This window comes from Borostomias antarcticus, assembly GCF_949987555.1.
Source record: "Borostomias antarcticus genome assembly, chromosome: 10".
Taxonomy (NCBI): Eukaryota; Metazoa; Chordata; class Actinopteri; order Stomiiformes; family Stomiidae; genus Borostomias; species Borostomias antarcticus.
The window spans coordinates 17606127-17622753 of NC_140243.1; the positions used below are offsets into that span (position 1 = coordinate 17606127).

Sequence of the window (16627 nt, forward strand, 5' to 3'; positions counted from 1 at the left end):
AAACATCAGTTGAATGCAGTTGTCATCACTACTTTGTCGTAGAAATCAAAGCAATTTACAAAAATGAAATAACTTCAAACAAGCACAATGTCGGCCTATTCAGCAGCTCCATCTTCTGGTGTAGGCTCATACCGCTGAAGCTAAGAAAACGAGAAGAACAAGTACATCATTTAATTGTGTTTGCGTAGCATAAACAGAAGACCTAGACCTACATTGTTAATCCAAGATTAATGATCTGATTATTAGCCATGTATATAGTTCACAAACACTAGGAGTTTGACTAGTGTTAAGGCATAAGATGACAGAACGGTGCAGGACAGGACAGTGCAAAACAGTACAAAAAACAGTGCCATGTACAAATTACGATATACTGTTAAAAAAGGGGAGGCACAAATGCAATTTCCGTACTATATCCAGAATGATAAAAGCATAGGTACCCTGTTTTTGAGATCTTTGTTCTCCTCTGCCAGGAGTTCACACCTCTGCCTCATCTCACTCAGCTCCTGCTGGAGGGCCTCAGTCTCTGCAGACCCCTGGCCAGCAACACCCAAGTTCTGTTTGAGGTAGCTAGTCCTCGTTAAAGAAATGTTTGACACCAGAGAAAACTCAAACTCATTTCCGTCACCATTTTACATGACCATATCATGCACGACTTAAGCCCATCATTATTTGGGTCAAGATCAACTTTGGCCTGTCAGTGTGGAGCCCTTTTCTAAGATACTTCAAGCAATTTTAGCAAAGAAAGACACATTGTACATTGTGCATGCATTGTAGTCTTTCTAAATAGGAATGAACAGTAGGCTATATTGGTGACCACAACAGTAATGGATGATATACAAGCATAAACATATAGGATCAACATCGGTCTAATGTGGAAGTGAACACCATTGTGAAAGCCGGTATTTTTCCCATTTTCAAAATAAATTATATCCTTTATATTACATCTGAAACATATGAACACAGAACCCTGGTGTGACTGCATATGTGCTACAATACTTGTATCGCTGGAAATGCATGCAGGGAAAATATTGGCAGAATTCACATCGGTGCATCCCTACTTTCTATGAAATCAGACAGTTCATTTTTGAAGGATACTCAAGTGCATTGTTGGGCTTCTCTGTCTCTTCATACAATGCCACCAGCACTATATTGGGGACAGCAAATTGATTTAGATAGCTGTAATCTTGACACTCCTTGTGAAAGAAATGCAATGACAGAGGGTGAGACTAGACAAAATAAAACAAAACATATAACCATTATACACACCGCTAGTGAGACTGTCCAGCACACCGGCCTTCTCCAGGTATCTCCGGAACTGTTCCCGTTTGGGCTCTGGAGCCTGAGGTCAGACACGAATATCATTTCTCTGGATACAACTATCGTTTAACAATTGTTAAACATGTTAAAAAGTTAAAAAATGATGTGAATGAGCGAACTACCTCTAACGTTAGCATCACTTCTGTCTCTAACTCATTCGTAAGCCCTGTCCATGCTCCTCATGTAACATCAATACAATTCACTCAAACTCTGCTATAAACAGTTTAACTTTATAAATATGGGCAAGGTTCGAGGGATTGGCAAGGTTATAGGGTATTGTCTGCACTTTCTTTTTCGTTTCAGGCTAACTTTGCTATCATAATAATGAATGTTTGCTTTGGCCAGTGATGAAGACGGATAAAGCTGTAGGCTAATCTAGGACGCTGTAACCTGCTTGCTAGTTTCAACAAAGCAAACCTGTACTAATTAGTCTGATTTGGAACACATGATTAGCCTAGCTAGCAGCTAACTAGCAACACAGTTTGCAAGTGATAGAAGCTACCTAACGTTAAGCTATTCACTAACGTCAGTTGAACAGTTATGGCGTTGATTAACTACACACTTATGTCACTCAAACACTTGCTCGACGGTCGGTAGCTAAGCTAATTTAGCTAATTACTTACTTTGTAGTGTGCCATAGCAAAGACGAAGTCAAGCGTTGGTCTATGGACTAGCTAACTGACGCTGTGTTCGTTGCAAAGCACTTCTGGAACTGGGCTGGGGCTCGAGACGAGGCTGAGGCTGAGTATCATCCACGCTGGGGTAGTGCTCGTGCATGGAGCGTGCGCACTGACTGGACTTGGTTCTACATCGTGGAGCCACGCCCCATAGGGGGGCGCTAGCGCTCCTATTGGTAACCCATGTTGGCATGCCAACAACCAAGGCATGCCAACAACCAAGGCATGCCAACAACCAAGGCATGCCAACATGGGTTACCAATAGGAGCGCTAGCGCCCCCCTATGGGGCGTAGCTCCACTCGTAGAACTGGGTTTACAATACGTAACCTTCGTTTTGCGACGACTTCTGGTTTGTTTTTGACATACATACACTGTGTGTATTGTATTATTATTTCAGCGCTTTGACACATTGGCCTTGCAAGTACCTCAACATCACCTCAGTCATACAAACTGTTCTTAATTAACGTGGCCTAATGATACGAAAAGTCTTCAAGTAATGGGTCACACATCACGCCCGTGTAGTGTGTAGCCTACTACTAGACCAGCGACTGAGTCAGGTGACAGCAAAACATCTGACACGGGACGATCAACCCTAGCTTCAGAGTGACACACTTTTTGCCAAATGATTATTCACTCCGCTTGCACAACATCCAATTAGAATCGAGGAGGGTGGGTTTAAGAGCAAGTTTCTAGCCGAAAGGGAAAACACTGGGGAATCCGAGAAGGAAATGTTGTTGGAGCACATTCCGTATTTGCATGTAACTGGGCATATGTATGCATTTTAACTGGATTTCTCGCTATAACTGTGGCGTTGACTGATCAACAGACACCAGCAAAGTTGCGTAAACTATTTAACGTGGGGGGGATTGGGGCATCGTCGGGTCAAAATGTCGATTCAGTACGAGGTGGAACCGCTGGCTGACAGCTACGGGGTGGCAGATTCGTTCCCCAAAGATTTTGGATATGGGGAAGAAGAGGCCGACATCGAAGACAGCCCAGCACCATCCGATAGTAAACCTAGAATCCTGTTGATGGGTTTACGAAGGAGTGGCAAATCCTCAATACAGAAGGTAATGTTTAGCTAGAGCTAAGAACGAGATCTCTCCAGACATGATTCATCTCGTTAGCTAGCTATTAGCTAGCTGTACGACTACTAACTAACCACCTAACGTTAGCTAGCTAGCTAGCTACACTAGTCGCTAGCCCAGTAAGACTGTAACGTTACACTGTGGCTGACTGTGATTGTATGCCTAAAGCCAAGCCACAGGCTTTATGATACTGCTATTTAATCTGGTATAGCTAACCAGTTTACTAGACTTCGTTAGCTAACGTGGCTAACGTTACCCCACGATAGCTAACATTAAGTCAGCTCGAGCTTGTTTTTACGGTACAAAATATATCACCCCCTTTTTACTTAATTTGCCAACGTTACTCCATCGCGATCACTGCCCTAGCAATAGCTAACGTTAAAGTAGCCAGGCTTCTCTTTAACATTTAATTTAATTACTTTGGAGCAGCTGTCATCGGTTAGTCTGACTGTGCTGTCTGTCATCCAGTCGATGTCGATGGAGCGTCAAGCTAGCCAAGTTGTTAACAATGTATAGTGGAAGAAGTGAACCTCATTGCTAGCCAAGAAGCAAAACCAAATCCATTCACTGGAATGAACCCGACGAACACTGGTGCGGCGCTCACCTGAGTACAGTGACAGTGTTGGCACGTGACTGCCGAGTTGGGATAGCTGGAATTCCACCAGAAAGTAGAGATGCTTTCCTTAACTGATACTAGGGCAGGAGTCTGCCCCCTTCATGAAAGCACAGATAGCAAGCCAAGCAACAACGACACATTTTCATTTTGCAAGTCATTGTATTCTCATCAGGGATCATTTGTAATAGCCACGCGGATCTCCCTGCGGAACTCTGATTCATTGCAGTTGCACACCAACTTACTTGGCTCAGATAACTGGGGGTAGAGTAGGGATACTGGTGTTCAAAGGCGGCCAATTTAGTTATTTGTCGTCTTGTGTAGGCCTACTATCTTTGGATATACACCTTATAAATCATCATAAGCCTGCATTTTATTATTCATGTTAAAATGTGTTCTGGCCCATATGATACAGGCCAGGAATAGCCCAGCACAGTACTTGCTGTAAACAGAAATTGAGTTTAACTAATACCAAGGAGGTCTTTCACTCTCAAGACCCATTTCAGTTAATTGAATCATTGTGATAAATATTTGAGCTGAAGAAGCATATAAAATCCACAGTCTTGGGACAGATTAATCCTCCCTTAAGCCTCTCACAGCTCCATAAACATGTGATTTGGCTTTTTGGTCTAGTAGCAGTGAGCTGAGTGACCTGACGAAAGAGAGCAACCACAAGTAAAGGTTCTTGAAGAACCGTTAGGCCTCAGTCAAACACAGCACTTAGGTCAATTTCTGTCTTATTTCAGGTGGTATTCCACAAAATGTCTCCCAACGAGACCTTGTTCCTGGAGAGCACCAACAAGATCTACAAGGACGACATCTCCAGCAGCTCTTTTGTCAACTTCCAGATTTGGGACTTTCCAGGACAGGTGGACTTCTTTGACCCCACCTTCGACTATGAGATGATCTTCAGAGGGACAGGGGCCTTGATATTCGTCATTGACGCACAAGTGAGAGAATGAAGATGTCTCTATTACTCATAAAGCGTGGTGTATGCTGACAACAGTGCTGTATAGAGAACACATCTCAGACCACTTTAACCTATTTAAGCCGACTGTTGCATCATAGTTTTCTACCCTCAACTTTGTACAGGCCTTGCTTTCGTAGCCTAGGCCACAGTCCACAAGAGAATTGGATTTCACAGCTTTTATCTCTGTTCAGTTCATATTGCTTCCAAACCACTGGAGCTGAAGCTATCTGCTGATTGCTGAAACTACTTCAGTGAATCATTATTACATTGAAATGTATAATTTAAATTGTTTACATCCCAGGAAGACTTGAACAGGGGTTTCCTTTAGCGATAAAAACAGACAACACTAATTTAATTTGTCTTCAAAGTCAGGCCCATAGAAGATGGCTCCTGTCGCACCCCCCCATCTTGCTGTGAAACAAAACTTAGCTTGGATAGCCTACTGTTTCCCTTTACCTGTTTGGGCATGGCTGGCCAACGTTTTAATGTATCTTAAATCCTGCCTCATTTATCTGTCAAGTTAAACTATACAGGCTGCCAGGGTGTTTATTGTCAGGGCAGTTTGTCTTATTTTCCAGTTCAGTGTAGGCCTCATTGCAGTGTGTTTGTGCCATCGAGGCAGCTGCAGTCTACTGTATACTTTACTGGAGCTAAGCATCTCATGGTAAATGCTAAATGGACTGCACTTAGAGTATATAGCGCTTTTATCCAAAGCGCTTTACAATGACTGGCCTCTCATTCACCCACCCCTTCACACACAAATGGCGGCAGCTGCCATGCAAGGTGCTAGCCTGCCCATTGGGAGCAATTTGCCCAAGGACACTCTTACATATACACATGAGGAGCCGGGATTTGAACCGCTGACCCTACAATCATCAGATGACCCACTCTACCTGCTGAGCCACAGACGCCCCAGACCCCTGCTCACTGTGCAGATGTAGAATTTCTCTGAAAATTGGCGATTGTAGTTAGCCTTGCTCAATCCAAAAAAAAGTCCAGTATAATCATTCACATGGTGAGATTTTCTCATCCGAGGCAGTATTGTGTTATTATGTTGCAATGTTTGAGCACTTTAATCTCAAAAGTAGCCCTAAATCACTTGGAATTCTGTGTGTGTTGGCGTGTGTGCGTCTTCGCCTGTGTGCGTCTTCCCATCCAGGATGATTATGTGGAGGCCCTGGGCAGGCTCCACCTCACGGTGTCACGGGCGTACAGGGTCAACCCAGAGATCAACTTTGAGGTGTTCATCCACAAGGTGGACGGCCTCTCCGACGACCACAAGATCGAGACCCAGAGGGACATCCACCAGAGAGCCAACGATGACCTGGCAGACGCCAGTCTGGAGAAACTGCACCTCAGGTAGAGCGACCACGTGTAATCGCACACGTGTGCACACACACACACACACACACACACACACCCCACTAGCTACTTGACATACACACCCCCTATATCCACCTCTGGTTTAGTTAAGCTGTTATTTGAGAAAAGAGCATGGAAACCTTTAGGTGTGTCGAGAGCTGTACTGCTTAAGCTTCTCCAATAAGCAAAATACCATGTGTCTTTTTGGTTCATTGCTAAATCATATTTCTGGCTTATTGTATTCTGCTTAGTTATGACATCTTGTCCTACTTGTTGACAGTTGGAAATTAGAATCTTGATCTAGCTTTGGAAAAGCAGATTTACCGATTCTTGTCCTCGTAGAGACAAGAAGACTGCCGTTAGCCAACACAAGGATGAAAAATATGTGCTTGTGTTCCACCGTGATATTGGGGATAAAACCCAGGCCTTGTCTTTGTCTAACACCTGTCTGTGAGAGCAGGATGATAAGATTAATAACAGGGACTAAACACTGTTGTCCAAGATGCATTGCTGTGAGATGGATGGGGTTGGCTCATCTACTAAGGCATGGTTTGCATACTCCTAGCACTACTGTCACATTCCCCTCAGACGTCCTAACGAGGACGCACCATGGAAAGTGTTCAGGATGCAGCGCCAGGGTGGTTGATTTTTATAATTACTGGACCTTGAAGGTCGTTCTCTTAATAACGCAATTACACACAACACACATATTAGTGAGAGGCAACACACAACACAGAAACACATGCAGTAGTCGCCGTTGGAATTGTTCCTCTGCATCTCTCCCATCCAAGCTGTCCTCCTCCAGGGGCAGCCAGGGGCAGTGGGCAGCCTCGTCAGTGGCGCCTGGGGACCAAGTCCAAGTGCTCAGTCCTGGTCAGGGACAGAATTGAAGAGCATCTGTTGTTCTGCATGTTTTTCGTATTGGGTCCTTGGGAGGAAACCCTTGCGAACCCGGGAAGGACACGGAGTACTCTAATAAGATGCATAGGGGAAATGTAGGCTTCTTTCCCTGTATATTGGCATACATGCTGGTTATAACTTACAGTAGGTGTTGATGGCTTTTGTAGACTGGTTTTGAGTTGTGATTTTTTTTAGGTAGGTGGTATTTTATTGAGTCCTTAGGGGGAATTACGATGTTACAGCACCATAAAGACTAGGTATACATTTAAATAAAAACATTGACATTATGTAAATAAAAATGTACAGTAGATACAAAATATACAATAATCCAAATAGGCCTATACAAGAGTGTAGCAAAAATAAACAAGTTAATTAAATGAAGTTATTCATTTATGAATTGGCCTAAGGACCTTCTGGATTGAATGGCGTTTGTCTCATGTCACATGGCGTAGTCTTGTGTCACATGGCGTAGTCTTAACGTGGCAGCAGATGGGCGGGGCTAGTTTGGACGGTTCTCAGCTGTCACCCCCCCAGGCTCTGTTTTATGGAGGTTGAGATTGCTGTTTGTGCGCGGCCGACAGTTGGATCAATTCAGGATTTATATTGCAGTCAGAAGGGAGGTCATTTTGCGCCGGGGATGACGTGTTCCTCTCCTCCGTTCTCGGCAACAGCGTCTCCCTACAGGCACTTCCTCTGGCCGCTGGTCTCTCTGACCTGTTGGTCGAGCGCCAGTCCCTAGCATTACTCTCACCTGTTTTTACATGCATGTGTTATCAGTTGTATGTGGCACTCGATAATGCCTCAAACTGGTGTTTAGCGTATGGTGTTTAGCGTACAGTGTTATGTTTGCATGCGTATATGAAATGGAGAAATGTTCAAAATGGATGGTTGTCATGTGATTGTGTGGTTTTTTACCTGACCTGATGGAGAATGAGGAAGTGAGTCGGTTCTGCAGCCTCGCTCACTTTACTTCCTTTCATCTCGTCCAGCTTCTACTTAACAAGTATCTACGACCACTCCATATTTGAGGCCTTCAGCAAAGTGGTCCAGAAGCTCATCCCTCAGCTGCCAACACTGGAGAACCTTCTAAACATCTTCATATCTGTACGTTCCCACCTTCTTGCAACTGTAGGACCACACTGTGTGTGTGTGTGTGTGTGTGTGTGTGTGTGTGTGTGTGTGTGTGTGTGTGTGTGTGTGTGTGTGTGTGTGTGAGAGAGACGAGACACTCAGTGATATGAGTTCCTCTCGTGTCCTGCTTTATGCATGTTGTGTAACCCAGTCACTTCCCCAGACGTGTTCTAAGAATAGACCATGTCTTCTCTGCTATAATGCTATCATTAGTAAATAAAAGATGGCCGTATGGGTGATGTCACGGTGTAGGACGATATTTCCTTCCTGTTGATATGGCCTACAAGATTTGCTGGAAGAAGAGGCAAATGGAGATTATTGGCACTGATTGCATCCTCTCCTCTCCTCTCCTCTCCTCTCCTCTCCTCTCCTCTCCTCTCCTCTCCTCTCCTCTCCTCTCCTCTCCTCTCCTCTCCTCTCCTCTCCCTTGTGTCTCCGCGTGTGCAGAACTCTGGGATTGAGAAGGCGTTTCTGTTCGACGTGGTCAGTAAGATCTACATCGCCACAGACAGCTCTCCAGTGGACATGCAGTCCTACGAGCTTTGCTGCGACATGATCGACGTGGTCATAGACGTCTCCTGCATCTACGGGCGAGTCTTCTACTGCTAACTTTTTAAACTGACCCTAGAAGCTATGCCCCAGTCCCGCACGTTTTTACTGTGTACCACCAATGAGGGCGGGTTTAGAGTCACACGCCCACTAAAAGGGCGGATCCCTCCACCACTGAAAATGCCACCAGCACCCAGCTGCTCAACTGAATTTGGCCCCTCAGCAGCTAAGCCATAAGTATATTGTGTGCCGTCGTTTAATGGTGAGTTTGTGTGTGTGTTACTTTAGGTTGAAAGAGGATGGCAGCGGCAGTGCCTACGACAAGGAGTCCATGGCCATCATCAAGCTCAACAACACCACAGTCCTCTACCTAAAGGAGGTCACCAAATTCCTGGCCCTGGTCTGCATTCTCCGAGAGGAGAGCTTTGAGCGCAAAGGTCAGACTGCAGAGGTCTATCTCCACATGGTAGCCAGCTTAAGTGTATCAGTTAAGATCATCTCCAAGGCCAGTGGGAAGTCCTTTGCATAGTTTTCACCAGATTCCTTTTTATGGGATTAGGAATTGTTTTGGATCTCGATATGATGAACTGTGTAATATTTGAGTGTCATATCCACAGATGTAGAGTTAGAACAGTGATACACTGTAGCTAAAACGACATTGGTCCTCATTCCTGAACACAGTTAAGAAAAAGTTAAGAAGAAATTTCTTCTTAAACCCACTTACATACAGTAAGATGTTCCTGCAAATCCTCCTGGCTTTCCTCAATGTTTCATCATCTGGGATTCTTTCTTAGCTAAGAACAGGATTTACGAACGTGGAAATGCAGTCACAGGAGGTGTCCATGTTCGTAAGGGCTGAATTTGTGGGAAATCACAGGTGATTGTGTTATCTCAGCTCTATAGACATTATAGGACTGAAATACAATATATATATATATATATATATATATATATATATATATATCATGCATTTTTTAGCTCAATGATCCGGCGTCTATGGATATCATGCATTTTTTAGCTCAATTATATCCTGGCGGAGGTGAGAAAACCGAAGCGAAACATCACAGAGGAAGCCAGAAAAGGAAAAGGACAATCTGATAACGTTGCGACAGTACGAGCGTGCACTTACTCGCAGAGCCTGTGGGGGTGCAGCCTTTGCCCACACTTGTGTGGCTTCTGTCTCAACTGTCTCAACTTTTCTTTTCAGTTCCTGTGTGCGATTGTGAGTGTCACAGGTTTCAGTATTTTTCACTGTCTTGTCTTGTTCCTGCACAGAACCGGGCAAATTCCTAGTAGACTTTGCTAATGTTAAGTGATTCTGATTTCTCACGCTTGATTCTAACCAGTTAGGCTATTGAAAAGCTAGCGAGTCGAGGCCTTGATTGGTATTCAGATATGAATTAGTCAGCCAGTTAGCTAGTTAGTTGGTTGGTTGGTTAGTTAATTAGTTAGTTAGTCTGTTTGCTTGTTTGTTAGTTAACTAGTCAGTCAGTTAGTTAGTTTAGTTAGGCCAGTTAGTCTCAGTGTTGTTTTGCTCTGGTCTGTTTTTGTTGTCTGTCTTGTCTCATTCTGTGACTGTAAAGCGTCCTTGGGTCTCGTGAAAGGCGCTTTATACATGTAATTTTTTATTTTAATTATTAGGGGCCAAGCACCGAAGGTGCGAAGCCCCTATTGTAATTGTTAGTATTATTCATCCGCCATGGGAGTCTATGGCAGCCCCTATAGCTGATTGGTCGCTTTTTACTAAACTTTGCACGGTGGTAGAGGATCATGGGTTGAGGCTATGGAGCCGGTCTCACATCGATTGGACAAAAGGGGGCGCAATAGCAGCCGACTGAAGTTGCGAACTTTGAACAGGTGTATCTCATGCCCCGTTTGACGTAGAGTCATGAAACTTTGCGCACGTATGTCTCTCCTCATGACGAACAAATTTGCCTGAAGGACTCATAACTTCCGGTTATATAGATTTTCCGCCATTTTGAATTAAAAAAAAAACACTTAAAATCTATCTCCTAGAAAGTTTGACCAATCTTCATGACCCCCGGTCGACAGAATCTAGGGACCAATTTCTAAAGTTCCATCTCAGCACATTTTTTTAAAAGTTGAATAAAACAGAAACTATGAACCAATGAATATTGCAGAGGGTGTGGCATTTCACATGAAGGGGTATAATTTCTGAAGAGTTAGACAGAACACCACAAAACTTTGTAGGCATGTCCTCCGATATAACCTGAGGCTAAGACTCCATTATTGGCCCGATCAAAGCAAATGGGGTCGCTAGAGAGCTTATTTTCAGTTGAGGCCTAACCGCCATGCTGATTTTTTTGAAACTGGGCACAGTGGTACGAAGACATGTCTAATGGTCAGAAGAGAAAGTTGAACATTATGGGCCACATTAAGCCAAAATTCTTAAAGGGGGCTAAAATGCAAACTTTGAACAGCCATAATTCATTCCCCGTTTGAGCTAGAGGCATGACACTTTGCACACATTTCTGTCTAATCACATTGAACAAATTTGCCTCAAAAACCAATAACCTCTGGTTATGTAGATTTCCACCATTTTGAATTATTTGTAAAACGCTTAAAATCTATCTCCTCCTAGGAAGTTTTGTCAATCTACATGACTCTTGGTAGATATAATCTAGCAATGCATATCTAAAGTTCCATCTTGGCATAAGTTTGAAAAGTTGATTTAAAAAGCCAGTATGAGCCAATTTAATAATGCAATGGGTGTGGCTTTTCACATGAAGGTGTATAAATTCGGAAGGGTTGCATGGAACACCATGAAACTTTGTAGGCATATCAAAAAGCATAGCCGGAGGCTAATTCTTTATTATTGGCACGATCAATCCAAAGGGAGGCGCTAGAGAGCTAATTTCCTGTTTAGGCCTAACCGCCAAGCCGATTTTTCTGAATCCTGGTACAGTGGTACCAGAGCATATCCTAAGGTAAATGGAGAAATATGATGCAGATTGGCCACAGGGTGGCGCTATAACAGGCCAAAATGCTTAAGTGGCTGAAACACAATTGATTGCTGTAGCGCCCCTTGTGGCCAGACGGGGTTCATATTGTTTGTGTGGGTAGCTGATGGCATGCTCTACAACATTCTAATTGGACGCAAAATCATCAGATTCCATTTTGATGTCCATATAAGCGTTGTTGTGCAGAAGCACCCCTATTGCGCTTTCATTGTATTGTGTGTTGTCGTCTTATAATAAAAAAGAGCTAATTTCATTCTGAAATAATCGAGATCACTATAATTGAATGTATATGGACTCAATTTTTGTTTGAGAGTGATCATTCAGGTAAATTGGATGCAAATGACCAAATTTTAAGCTTGAGACTTTTTCAACATTCCACAAATGTCACTCGTAGGCTAGGCCTATTTCAACACCTTACAGTAAATGCAAATTATAGTTAATTGATACAATTGCAACCCCCCCACAGCAACTATTATCAGCTATAGCCTTACTTCCACCTAGAAAAAGAGGTAGTACCCTGTTAGCCTACATACGTCTGACCATGGAGAGGGTAGTAGCCTACATTATACCCACTTCATCCAGGGAGAGGGTAGTAACTTTAAGCCTAGGGGGAGGGGAGTAGTCTATAGCTTACACACTTCAACCAGGGAGAGGGTAGTAGCCTTCAGCCTAAACATTTCATCCTGGGAGAGCGCAGTAGCCCATAGACTACATAGCCTACACACACCAAGTGTAGGGGGGGGGGGGGGCATTCTTCTGAAAACTGTGAGGTTTAGAGAAAAACAAGAGTTGAGTGTTGTTCACAGATAGCTGAATTATCAAGCAATCCCCACACTGAGACTTAATGGTAAAGGTGGGCATTCCAGGCAGATGGAAGGCCTGGAGAATGACCATGTGGCATGTAGACATGCAGACAAATAGGTCCTAAAAGATATGTCCCAAAATAGATTTAATGTAATGACATGTTTAAAAGGACCTGACACTCACTTCACGCCGTCAGATTAATTGAATGTGATTGCAGTTGTATGTTGATCATGGTGATGATGATGATGCTGTTGCATGAATTTAACCTGATTCACCTGGTCAGGCAACACAGACACTCACATGCATAGCTCAAATGTGGCTATGGCGTGTTTCGATTGTTGGCTTTGATGCGATAGTTGCGCTTGGCCCCGTTATTGCTGCTTGCAGCTATATTTATTATTATTATTATTGTTATTATTAGATATGCTCTTATAGGGAGCTGGCGGGGTGTTTACCTATGCTAATTCAGGTGAACGAGAACACGCTTTCAATTTACCAATCCATGGCATTCATCATTTGGGGGAACACAGCTTTGAACACTTGTGAGGTTTACGAACACATCCGCAGGCGTTCATGAATCCGGCGGAGATCTTTTTCAGGGTTTGTCTAGCAAAGTTCGTAAGAAGACATTTATTTCCATCTCTACGGCCAAGTCTTCCATGTAGTCGATATCACTTCCCCACTCATTTCCATCTGTGTCGCCCCTCTCTCCCCCAGGATTGATAGACTACAACTTCCACTGTTTCCGGAAGGCCATCCACGAGGTGTTCGAGGTTGGCGTGTCCACCCCGCGCATGGGAACCCAGCCAACCGGCACGCCCTGCACCAAGGCTGTGACACTCAACGGCACGCCGCGCAACACCGTCTGAACAGCCGCAGAAGGATAGAGGAGAGAGGAGAAAGAGAGGGAGGGAGAGAGAGAGGAAAGGAAAGATGGTGAGGGATAGGGAGCCTGTGGACGATAGACTTAATGGATTGGGACTCGGTACACCAATCATGCCCCTTGGCTCCCAGAACTTAAAAGTACAGACAGGACTGGAGCTAAACTATAAGAGGTAAAGGCAGTTGAGAAGCTGAGGTCAGCAAGCCTGCGAAACTAGGATGGAAGGGAAACTTTTAAGCGTTTGCTTTGCGAGAATGCAAGGCATCGATGCATCGTTCGCCTCAAGAAAGCCAAGGAACTGAAAGTGTAAAGAAGCACTGTGTACATGAGAAGGACTGGAAAAGCCCTTCCGGATCTTTCTCTGAGAGGGACTTGGCTCTGGTGAAGTCCCAGGTCCAGAGGAAGCTTGGCGATGGCCGTCTGGGTTTGCTGCTGGTCCATTCTATGTGAAATAACGTGATGAAAATGAGAACTTTGATGTAGCCCCTCGATAAGGAGAAACGGAAATGTTCAAGTGTAGTTGCGTAACCATGCACATTCTGATGAAAATGGTTGGAACAGCTTGGTCTAGCCACATCACACACATAGTAACACTTTTCAAAGAAGGCCTTATTTCGATTTAGCTTGCCTGATGCAAGCTTTCTCTCACCACTCGCGTGTATGCTGCCCAAGCCTTGCTTTCGGTTGCACCTCAGAAGGGAAAAAAGGATTCCTCAACAGCGTGAAAAGGGATTGTATGGTCTGCTTGTTCTCATATTCTTTGTGTGCGTGTGTGCGCGCGGAGTTTGTGTGGCGTGTGTGTACGTGTGCGTGTGTGTGACTGAAAGAGGAGTGGCAAGTGTTTATGGATTCATGACGGTGTCCTGTGTGGGTCAAGGCCAGAAATTCAAAGATGTTGTGATGTCATACTAAATGCCAGGTTGCTTCCTCAAAAACAAATCTTTTGTTGATTCTGAGATCACACATTGCGATCTGATTTTTTGTTTTTATCTTTTTATTGACAAAATGTGCAACCTTGGAGATGTCTACTTGATGCTTAGTCTACCTGCTGGTGGCTTAAAATCTAGCCTTTTCTATCCACATAATACTGCATGTGGATAGCTTACTAGATAAGTCACTGTATGAGAAGAATTTGCAGCTATTTTGACCGTGTTAGACCAAATGTTTACTCGCTGCCAGCCAAATGTGTGTGTTGTAATGGTTAATGGTTGTGACACACACACATACACACACGTACGGTATGACATGGCAACATCTTGGAGTGTGTCCCTGTTCTTTGTGTTCCCTGATGGAATCTACATTCCGGTTGTGTGGCACTAAGGTAGAGGACATGATGATGATGATGACGATGAATATATACCCTTGACCACCTATTATACCCTGCCTCAAGTGATGATTCACTTCATTTGGGGGTCTCGCCTACAGAGTCAATTAAGGCACAGGAATTCAGTTCAAAACCTAGCAGAATCCAATATGAAAACCCATTCCGAGCATGTATGCAACAATTATGTTGTCAAGTAGACATTTGTAATTATATTATAACGTTGGAAGTGGAGGACTAACTAAGAGAAATTAAAACTGAAGAGAAACAAAACAACTGAATTGCGTTGTTTTTTTGCCAGTCAAAAAGCAGACATTTGGACTGTCCATTGTCACCTGCCAAATAATCTGGGGACACAGATGAAGTCTCTCCTTGGTTAGATCGCACTTTAGTCCAGGGTTAGACTTAATTTGGGGGTTAAGGGTACTAGCTCAGTAGCACTCAAATGAAAATAAACACTTGCACATATGAAATCAATTCTGTCTTTATTTTTCCAGCTGTGTTTTGCCTGTAACAGGGAGATGTACAAGGCTGCTTGGTGTGATGATTATGATGATATGCAGTGTGAAATAAATGAATTAAAAGTAGTAAATGTTCCTTTTCTGAAACTACTTCAAGGGCTGGTGTAAAAGTTTTGAGGATTGACAGAGGCTGATCACTCACAACATGTTGGCTCCACCCTGTGGACATATGGAGGAGAGAAAAGGATTCTGTGGAAGATCCAATGCCGCTTTAAAATTTTTAATAAATAAAAAACATTAATTCACACAAACCGTTAAAATAATACATTAGCCTACATAAAATGCACAGTGGGAAGGGACTACTTACCGACGCTTACCTTTAACTCGAGTGACTTGTAGGTTTTGTGGTTCAGTATTTAAAACATTATTGACAATGACAAGGCTCCAATAGCCCTCTTCTTGTTTGTCGAAGTGCTCTGCCAGGCACGTTATTCACCAGCTACCTGAAATTAGCCTCACAGCTCTCCTGTCACGAGCCATTATGTGGGGAGTAGGCGAGGCAGCTAAACTCCACTTCCCCGAGATTTAGATGCAATAAAACACTGACAGCTTCTTATCCACTTCATTAAGCCCTTAATTTCTTATCAAAATCCTGCATTAATCCTCGCCTTCCTCACGCTTCTTTAGACTCTCCCCCAACCTTAGCCGTTGCTTTGATGGTTCCTTGAACAGACGTTAATTTTTGATGAATTATACATTTAAATACCAAAGAAAGTGTGATATAGTGAAACCAAGCTCTAAAAAGCATGTTAAAACTCAACAGACTGATCATGGATGGGGCTGATTTCAACAATGATAATGACATTGTGTATTTTGTTTATTTTTTTCTCTCTCTTCATTAAAAAACACGGTATTATTTAAATTCTCAGGCATTACTTGGGTTTGATTTGATGTCCTGCAGTAGTCTTATTTAGTCTCTAGATGGTGCTGGTGTCTGCATTTTAATCTTCTCTAGTCACTCGTTCTCCACCCTCCTACTGCCTCACAGAGGTGGCAAACATGCAAATCAAATGTTAACATCACACAGAGGGGGGGGGGGGGGGCAGCATGATGTACAACAGTAATTTGGCACTATAGCAGTTCCTGAAATTGCCTTGCTTTATCAAAAGCGACGCTAGTTCACCCCCGTCCTAATGAGGAAATCCAGCCAATAATGAAATAAAGCCACCAGAACATACTTTTGCCTGTCTGTGATGTCACAATTCCTCCATTACTCCACAGAGCGGTCTGTACCTCATCTCATGCATGGACTCTGCCATTATGTCTCATGCATACTCTGTCATTGTAGTGACAATACTGTCATTATGTTCTTAATAAAGCTCACTTGTCACAGAATTATCTTTTATCTTCACATATTATTAGCCGTGCTTATGAGAGATGAGGGGGGAAAAAATGACAGGCCAGACGAGACATCTTAGATAAGTGACTAATGTAAAAGTAGTACATGACTTAATTTGTTCTGTTGTAAAGCAAAGACAGCCCCGCTAGTATTTAGTCATGTTAACCATG

At 43.5% G+C, this 16627-nt stretch overlaps 2 protein-coding genes across 2 annotated transcripts; one reads left to right on the forward strand and one right to left on the reverse strand.

The window, feature by feature from the left end:
* Positions 1 to 5: 5 nt before the first annotated feature.
* LOC311313912 (c-Myc-binding protein-like) lies at positions 6 to 2063 on the reverse strand. Its single transcript, XM_084444161.1, has 5 exons — positions 1941 to 2063; positions 1267 to 1339; positions 1096 to 1144; positions 438 to 567; positions 6 to 140 (listed from the first exon to the last, which is right to left on the reverse strand). The coding sequence occupies exons 1-5, from the start codon at positions 1953 to 1955 to the stop codon at positions 96 to 98; spliced, it is 312 nt and encodes a 103-aa protein (XP_084300287.1). The 5' UTR covers positions 1956 to 2063; the 3' UTR covers positions 6 to 95.
* A 680-nt stretch (positions 2064 to 2743) lies between these two features.
* rragca (Ras-related GTP binding Ca) lies at positions 2744 to 15100 on the forward strand. The gene is made up of 7 exons (XM_084445032.1): positions 2744 to 3065; positions 4443 to 4646; positions 5826 to 6025; positions 7918 to 8032; positions 8507 to 8649; positions 8897 to 9045; positions 13111 to 15100. The coding sequence occupies exons 1-7, from the start codon at positions 2883 to 2885 to the stop codon at positions 13260 to 13262; spliced, it is 1146 nt and encodes a 381-aa protein (XP_084301158.1). The 5' UTR covers positions 2744 to 2882; the 3' UTR covers positions 13263 to 15100.
* Positions 15101 to 16627: the final 1527 nt, after the last annotated feature.